Source organism: Phaseolus vulgaris, chromosome 8, assembly GCF_000499845.2.
Source record: "Phaseolus vulgaris cultivar G19833 chromosome 8, P. vulgaris v2.0, whole genome shotgun sequence".
Taxonomy (NCBI): Eukaryota; Viridiplantae; Streptophyta; class Magnoliopsida; order Fabales; family Fabaceae; genus Phaseolus; species Phaseolus vulgaris.
This window is the reverse complement of record NC_023752.2, coordinates 10,179,544-10,188,468: the sequence shown is the minus strand read 5'-3', so window position 1 is coordinate 10,188,468 and position 8,925 is coordinate 10,179,544. Positions and strand designations below refer to the sequence as shown.

The following is an 8,925-nucleotide window of genomic DNA, read 5'->3' as shown; positions in this document are numbered from 1 at the left end:
AAACATAGCCCAGTAGAAAGAGAATTAATTTGGGTCAATTTTACTCAAGCAAAAAATCAATTATAATTGAATGTTTTTGGACTTCTATCAAGTTAAAATTTAAATATTATTGGATAATTATGTGTTACTACTTTGATGTACGTGATGTGTGTGGCAACAAATTCTATTACATAATAGAAAATTATATATATATATATAATATAAAATTATTCTCTCTTCTAGTCTATCTTTAAAAATCAGAAGCATCTCTCTCACTTGTCAACATATCTCCCGTGTGCAACATAATAAAATCGTAACAAATCAAATTGACAAGACAAAAGGTAAGCTAACTAATTCATAAATAATAACCCAAAAGGAATGTAATTATGTAACTACACATAATCACATCATTTCAATACATATTCATCACATCATATATAATAAATAATATGAATCAAATATTTTCTTGAATACACGATTGTTATGCCTATAACCCTTGTGAGTTACATTTTAGTGGACCACTTTCTCAATATCCTGATCAATCCAACTACCCTACCCACATAATAGTATCACGATCTAGTCTACTCGACCTTATACACAATTAGTATATTATGGACACTAATCCTTGATTAACATAATTTATATATATATATATATATATATATATATATATATTATGTACATTCTTATTAGTTAATGTAAAGTACTATTATACAATTGGTATAATAATGATATACCGATTATAGGTGGTTGCTTTTAAGAAGTGAATTTTAAGCCTAATTCAACCTTACAAAACTGACATGTACTCACTTATATACTATGAATTGGTTTTATCTCTAGTTGATGTAAAATTTTCAACACACACTCATCACACCGAGATTGTCAACTCGTGCGTGAGACTAGATATTTATAGATGGTCTGATAGAGAATAACACGATAGATCATATTTAACTTGTACACCCTCTTTGCTTCTAGGTGTGACAACAGAGGAGGAAGGGGGCGAGCGGGAAGAACTTTTTTTTGGATCGGGGTATGCGAGGGCGTGGGTGCAGACGAGCGAGCAGGTTCAGTAGTTTTTTCACTTCTCGCAAAATTGAGAAGATTTGCGCGATTGTAGAGGCACAACTAGGCATTTACATTGCTACTCTTCCATCAATTCTAATATTAAAACAATGTGGGCATCAGTGAGTTTTCAATTTCCTTCTTCTTTATTACAGTGCATGTGCAACAGTTTCTTCTTCATTCCGAATTTTGGAAGTGCAGAATCGATTTTCGTCTCATTGTAAATTAGTGCATAATCGATTTTCGATTTTTCCAAATGGTGCAGAATCGATTTTTCGATTTTTTTCAAATGGCGCAGAATCGATTTTTCGATTTTTTTCAAATGGCGCAGAATCGATTTTTATTTTTCCAAATGGTGCAAAATTGATTTTGTGGCTTTTAAAAGTAGGAGAGAATCGATTTTGTGACTTTTAAAGGTAGGAGGAGAATTGATTATGTGGTTTTTAAAGGTAAAACAATATTCGATTATATGCATTTTAAAGGTAAAACGAGAATCGATTTTATGCCTTTTAAAGGTAGAAGGAAAATCAATTCTCCCGGTATGAGAAAAGTGTTGGAATTGATTTTTTATTTTTATTTTTGTTCAGATTGCATCTTGGAGCAGTGGTTCTTTGGTTGGTTTTGTTCATCACAAACTTTCTTCTTCTTGTTCTCTACAATGTTGTTCTTCTTCTTCTTCTCCAATGCCTTCATCCTTCACGTAAGTTTTTAATATTTTTTTTATTTAGAATTTTTTTTATTAAGTGTGGTTACTATTTTTTTTAATGTTTACTGTTTTTTATTTTTAATAAATGTAACTATATTCTTTTATATATGTTTATTATGTTTATTGTTTACAGTTTTTATTTTTCTAAATGTGTTTACTTTTCTTCATTATTTCATTATTATGTGTTGGTTTTACAGTTTTTATTATCATGTTTACTGTTTTGTTTTCATTTTATAACTTTATTATTTTTATTTGTTTTTATTTTTACATTATTATGTGTTTAATGTTTTTACATTTTTTATTAATACGTTTTATGTATTTTTTTAATGTATTTATTATTTTTAATTTTAGTAATACTATTTTAAATTGTTATAAATACATTTAAATTTGTTGATGTGTTTATTGTTATTAATTTTTATAAATTTATTTATATTTTCTTATTATATTTATATTTTCTTATTATATTTTTTTTACTGTTTTTATATTTTTTATTATTTTATGTTTGTTGTTTAGTTTTTCATTCTATGTTTTATTGTTTTTAATTTGTATAAATATATATATATATATATATATATATATATATATATTATTATGTTTTTATTGTTTTTATATTTTTTTTCATTTAGAAGATACTGTTTAATTTTTTTTTATATGTTTACTTTTTTAATCTTAATCATTGTATTTACATTTGTTTTGTTATATTTGTACTCTGTTGTTAATTTTTTTTATGTATTTATTGTTTTTAATTTTTATAAATATATTTATATTTATACTTTTAATATTTATAAATTTATTTGAATTTAATACAAAATTATTTTTTATTACAAAATAAAAGTAATTACGAATATTATATATTAGAAAAAAATCTCAAACATAAAAAAAATATACCATAATTCATTATTAAAATATTTTTTATTGGCAAGAATAAATTTGTAAATTTACATTTTACATTTTTAAAATAATTTTTAAATTATCTTCTAACTATCACATTAGTCACAAATTTCAATAAACAATCCTCACAAATTCACTCTAAGATTCTTGTATATCCCCTCTAATCCACTCTCTTCCCTCTCCCCACAAATTTCCACTCCAATCCAAATAGTTCACTAGTGTGAGATTTGTATCCAATAATGGAATTTATCTATAATTATTATCTTATTATCTTTAATTAGTATCTTCAAGTGTTACATTACATTTGAGTTATTTGTTATAAAGGGTGCATCTAATATAATTTATAAATTACAACCTGTTAGACGTTCTTGGCCTACTTTAATTTCTTATAGTCATAAGTGATAAGTGGTACAATATATTTGTTAACTCCGCCTATTTAAATTTTGGAATTGAAGACTAATTTTTTAAATAGTTATTGCTTATATTTTGAGTAAGTTAGAAAATCTTCAATATAATTTTTTATTGGAGTTTTTTAAAATATTATTTTTAAGATTTGTAGTAATTTTATGATCCTTACAGTGCTATATATTTAAAAAATACATATTCAGTTTGCTCTAATAATAAAAAATTCTAACTTATATTTTTTTTTAATTATATTTCACATAAATTTTACTTATAAATTTGTTTAGGTGTATTTAATAATTTTTGTTTTACTTTGCAAATTTGAAAAAACTGAGTATATCATGTAAGATTTCTCAAATAATAAATTTATCAAAAAATGTATTTTTTTTCAAATAATAAATTTTGTTAAGAAATAACCATTCGATATTAACTTCTGGAAGAATAAATTTATTTTTTCTTGTAATGTTAGGAATGAGTTTCCTGTTGGTGTTGGTTGGTAATAGGTCTATATTATCATTGAGTGGTCCATAGAACAATGAAAAATCTGAATTCTGAACCATAAACCAAAAGATGAATAGAAGGATATGAACAAAACAATGAAGATCACAAAGTATGGAATGATGTATTCTATCTCATGATTGAATATAATTAAATATTTTTATTTCTTATTTTATTAATATTATATATTTACAAATATAATATTTATTTTATTATATATTTTATTATTTTTCTAATATATTTTTTTATTTACTTAAAGTAAATAATAAATTTTTAATATTTAAATTTTTATTTTAATTATTATATTTATAAAAAAATTATGAGATACTCAAATTTAAAATTATAAAATTATAAAAAAATTGTTAAATTTTATAGTTTTATGTGGCCAGCTTGTAAACCTGCAATTTTGTGAATAAGAAAAACATGATAGATAGCCCCATATTATCACAATGTGAGACACATAAAATTATTGACATTAATGTATAACAGAAAAATTCATAATTCATGCTATTATTTGACTTCTTCCTCAAACCTAAGTTCAAAATTAAAAACTATGGTAGTGAAAAAGGTGACAAGTTTATTCAATATTAGTTTTAGAGTTATTGGAATGGATTGGAACAATTTTTTTATTAGTAAAACTGATTATTTTAATTAGATTCTAAGATGATAATGTTTAGTTGATACTTTTTCTTTTCTATAATGATTTTATCTAGTAAAAGATATCTATGGTTTGTAAAAAAAAATATTTTAATATGATAATATATAAATCAAAATTAATTGGATCAACTTAAAGTGTTGACATTACATATTAAATTTTATATCAAGATATACAAGGTAATAATATTAATATGATTTTATATTATATAAAACTTATCTATTAAATCAAATTCTTTACAATTCGTTGAGATAATCTATTTGATATAAGATTGTGCACATATTATTTATGTGAAAGATCTTTTAACCTAATAGTGAGATTTGACTAAAAAAATAATTTATTTGAAAATTATTGAATGATATAATAATTCTACTATGCTTTAAACTCTTTATTTATTAATAATATTTGTCCAACATGTCATCAAGTTATAAACTAGTAATTAATTAATTATTCTTAATCTATGTTATTTTTATATTAGTAATTAATTAATTATTCTTAATCTATGTTATTTTTATATTATTCGATTTGAGAATTTATCTAAAAATTATTAGGAAATCCAAGAAAATTGTATTAATCTAAAATCTAAGCTTTGCTCTAAATTAATCCATCTATATATGTAGAAGTATAAAGTTATTACTACTTTTTAGGGTCTCCACTTTTGTGACAATTGAAATTTCTATTATTGATTTCTTTCTCACGATTCCATAAATTTTAAAATTGATTAAAATTATCCCATTTATAACAATTTTGGAACGAGTTAACACAATACACGAATATGCAAAACCCCTTAATCAATTTTAAGATTCGTGATCAAATATACAAATTTCAATGTTCTATGCAAAGGAGTTTTAAATTTTTATAATTTTTAAATATTATGACAATTAACAATCACTATTTGTATTATTACAAAAAGAAATCGGATTGAACCAAATTTAAGAATAAAATAATGGAATTTAAAAAAAAAAAACAAGGCATTCAAATAAATCTATAAAAACGAAAAGAGTATAGAGGAGTGAAATTAAGCCATAATTTAATCAGAATTTAATATATCACTTCAATCTATATCATATAATCAATTTATACAGAGAATTAAGTATTGAAAAAGGATAAACTACATATAACCTAAACATTCTATGATGCAGTTACAATGAAATTATATTATGATCCATCCATCCCTTTATTAATGAAGGATTCAACTCTAAGTGACTGCAGTAACTTAAAGAGAAACTCAAGACAATGTTTACAGCAATAAGAATTTGCATAAAAGTCTCTCTTTTGTCTGCATAGAAAAGAATTTAAACTTCACTCTGATTTGGATGAGCCATTAATCTCAGAGTCAGTTTGATAGTACACAACATCTCCTGTGTCACTAACAAAATGGTCAGTCTTGAAGCTCCTTATTAACTCCCCAATAAGGTGAAAAGGGAGAGGAGTTGATTTCTTTGGCTCTCTGTAATATTCTCCAAACACTGGCTTAGCAGCCTCAGTCTGCAACAAGACAACAAAAAACAACATTCAAACTCAACATCTTAGGTAAATCACTATCCATTCTTTGAACAAAGGTAGACACTCACAGCCTCCACTAAGTGATAGTGTGGAATTTGAGGAAATAGGTGATGAATGACATGAGTTCCAATGTCATGGTGAATGTTATTGATCCATCCATAGTCACGATCAAGAGTAGTTAGACCACCCCTAAGGTAGCTCCATTCCTGTTCAACATGAAGGAGGATAAAGATGTAAACTAAATTGTATTATGGAAAACATTAGCAGAGTGAATAGTGTATGCATTGATAATTTCATTTGATCACAAAGAGGCAAGCATTATACGTTTATCAACTTGTGTAATAATTATCTTATAAGGCATATCAATGATAATTTGTGATTGATTTGAAAACATAACTTTTTTACACTGCAATATGTAAGAATTAAGCTCATAAGTATAACAAAAATATGCCAATACTCAAGTAGACCAGTCCTTTTTCATAGGAAAGAAAGACTCAGAAGAATAAAGGTACCTTTCCGCGATACCAAGGTAATTTGTCTTCATGGCCATGATGGTGCAAATAAGTCACCAAATCCAACCACATAACGAATAACTACAGATCCAAGAAAAGTCAAATGAGAACTTCATTCATTCTTGACTCAAAAATGAAATACCATGGAAATGATGGAAAGGGGGAGAAATTCACCATATAGGGAACACCATAAAGCTTAAGCAGTTGAATTGGACCAATTACAAACCCCAATCCAACAAGCAATCCCAACATAGCAGCCCAACAAGCTGTGGAAGTAATAACATCTTTTTTTTCATTTGGAAGAAACAAATCACTGCTAGGGTCAAAGTGAGAACCAGTCTTCCCAGGACTCCTACTCCACTGGATTCAAACATTAACAGCCACCATGTCAATTCTTCTATCTAGACTTAAAGAATAATTAATGTTCAAATTATGGTCAAACCATGTAGGCACAACAACTTACAAGGTACACAGGATATGCAAGAAGGGGAAAAGGGGCAGTGAATCTTAACAAACGTGTTACAGTATCCAAGCTCCTGAACACTCTTTCAGGCAACTGCAAGAATATCAACAAACCTCCTCTGTCAGAAATTTTGATCACTTAGGGAAAAATAACTTGGAGCCAAATGGTATCTCTAAAAACAAGAACAGTGAGAATATCATCTCACCGGATGCCAAGATTCATCATTTTCAACATGGCCATGATTTTGGTGATGAGTCCTATGACTTATTCTCCTGTATAAAATATCAGTTTCAAACATAAATTTAAAGCTATAAGTAAATAAAAAATAGTATAAATATGTTTATATCCCTCAAAATTCAGTTTTTTTTCTCTACCAAAATTTAATGTTTTTAGTCTGCCTGTATATTTATCAAAAGTAACGTGCTTTAGCCCCTGGTAGACTAAAAACATACTAAACTTTCACAAGAACTAAACCAAATTTACAGATATTTGAAAGATATAAACTATTTAACTCTAAAATTTAAAAGGGCTATTCCATCAGAAGCATCAGCATACCATCCGTGATATGGTACTAGAATTGAAGAATGTAGCAGATGCCCAACAACACTGTTCAATTTGGGGTTGTTTGAAAAGCTTCCATGACCACTGAAACACCCAAATCAAGAAGTAAACTCATCAAGTCAAAATTATAGAACCCAATTTAGCACCACCAAAATAAAGCTTCATCCAAATTAGAAAAAAATGAAGAAAAGAAAAATAGTTATTACCAATCATGACCAAGAACAAACAGAGCCCAGAACATTGTGCCTTGAGCAGCCCAATAGAGAGGCCAAACCAACCAATTATTGAGATAAGCAGCAGCAGCAGCCAATCCCAAGACAACAATGACATCCCTCGCCACATAGCTCATGGACTTCCAAGGGTCCTTCACCCAGCAATGCTTTGGAATAGCAGCCCTAATATCAGCCAAGTTGAATGGTGGTGGAGCACCAGGGTCAAATTGTGGGAGCTTCTCATGATCAACCCCATTAGTCCCATTCATTACATCAACAACATTAGTTTGCTCCTCTTCAGTGGAAGGGACCCTCAAAGGGGCACTCACTTTCAACCCCCAATTTCTCTCCCTAAGATTACATCTCAAAGGTTGAAACTTAATCTCAGCCACACTCTTATTTGTGTCCAAAAATCCAACCCTGGAGGAGCTGGACAAAACAGCCCCAGTTCTAGGTCTAGGAAACGCTGGAGCAAGAGGCTTCATGCCACATTCTGATAATACCCAAGTCGCCATAGGACTCAAGATTGAAGCTTCAAAAAAAGGTTTATAGGGTCAGGTTCCTGGTCTCTACAGGAACTAAAATAGAAAAATCCCCGGACAGATTAGAGACAAAGAAGAACACAAAAGATGAGAACCAGAAGGAGAAGAGAAAAATTGCCAGCAGAAGCAAAATTTCTACTCCTAAAATACTAAAATATTTGGTCATACAATACTCCAAAAAAGCAACTTGCTTGCGAAATTCAAATATTGTTAACAAACACTTAGGTGGTAACTTGTGTTTCAACCTCCAACAACAACCACACAGAATTTCAGCCCTTTGTTTCTCTCAGGTCCTGAAGCTTTTGCTCTGAGGCTTTGAAGAATAAAGGGCCAAAAGGGTGTTGAAAGGAGGCTAAAAGACCGTATCTTTATTGCTCGGTGATGAATCTGAGAATGGGGGGTGGAACTTAAATATAAGACGGTGAACCAGAAAAAAGGGGTTTGTGGATTTTGCAAGGGCAATTTGGTCATTCAGAATTTTTTTTATGTGTTTTATGTGTAGAGACCAACCCAATCCGTGTTTACTTTTACCATAATCATTCTCATAAATGAGTGTTTTTCATTCGTGCCGTGTATTTGACCTATTATGATGGAGGGTCAACAGGGGAAATATACACTTTTAAAAAATAAAAAACAATGAAAGTTAAAAATAAATAATAGTATACAAGTATATTTTATTAGAGGACAATAAAGATATAAGAAAAATAATATAAATTTTTTCATGCAATTGGATAGGATAAGTAAGAAAAAAAATAAAAAGTATTGCATTATATTATATTTCCGAGTTTGTTGCACCGTTATCTTATTATTTATCTTGTTGGTGTAATCTTTTTTTTAACGATTGAGAAATAAGAAAAAAATAGAATATATATATATAGATATGAAAAAATATGTATTCTATTTTTATTCTGCATATTATATTATATCTTTAACATA

General features: G+C 27.9%; 1 protein-coding gene across 1 annotated transcript; it reads right to left on the bottom strand.

The window, feature by feature from the left end:
* Positions 1–5,222: 5,222 nt before the first annotated feature.
* On the bottom strand, positions 5,223–8,535 carry LOC137823485 (omega-3 fatty acid desaturase, chloroplastic). The gene is made up of 8 exons (XM_068628649.1): positions 7,442–8,535; positions 7,230–7,319; positions 6,880–6,946; positions 6,675–6,767; positions 6,386–6,571; positions 6,212–6,292; positions 5,768–5,905; positions 5,223–5,681 (listed from the first exon to the last, which is right to left on the bottom strand). Exons 1-8 carry the CDS (start codon positions 7,960–7,962, stop codon positions 5,496–5,498), a joined length of 1,362 nt encoding a protein of 453 aa, XP_068484750.1. The 5' UTR covers positions 7,963–8,535; the 3' UTR covers positions 5,223–5,495.
* Positions 8,536–8,925: the final 390 nt, after the last annotated feature.

What these genes read in the sequence shown, in the direction of transcription:
- LOC137823485 (XM_068628649.1), bottom strand. Translation starts at nt 7,962, where the DNA reads ATGGCGACTTGGGTATTATCAGAATGTGGCATGAAGCCTCTTGCTCCA. An exon ending in TTGCATATCCTGTGTACCTT is followed by an intron (nt 6,572 to 6,674) that starts GTAAGTTGTTGT and finishes GTTTGAATCCAG; the next exon opens with TGGAGTAGGAGTCCTGGGAA. An exon ending in TACCTTGGTATCGCGGAAAG is followed by an intron (nt 5,906 to 6,211) that starts GTACCTTTATTC and finishes CATGTTGAACAG; the next exon opens with GAATGGAGCTACCTTAGGGG.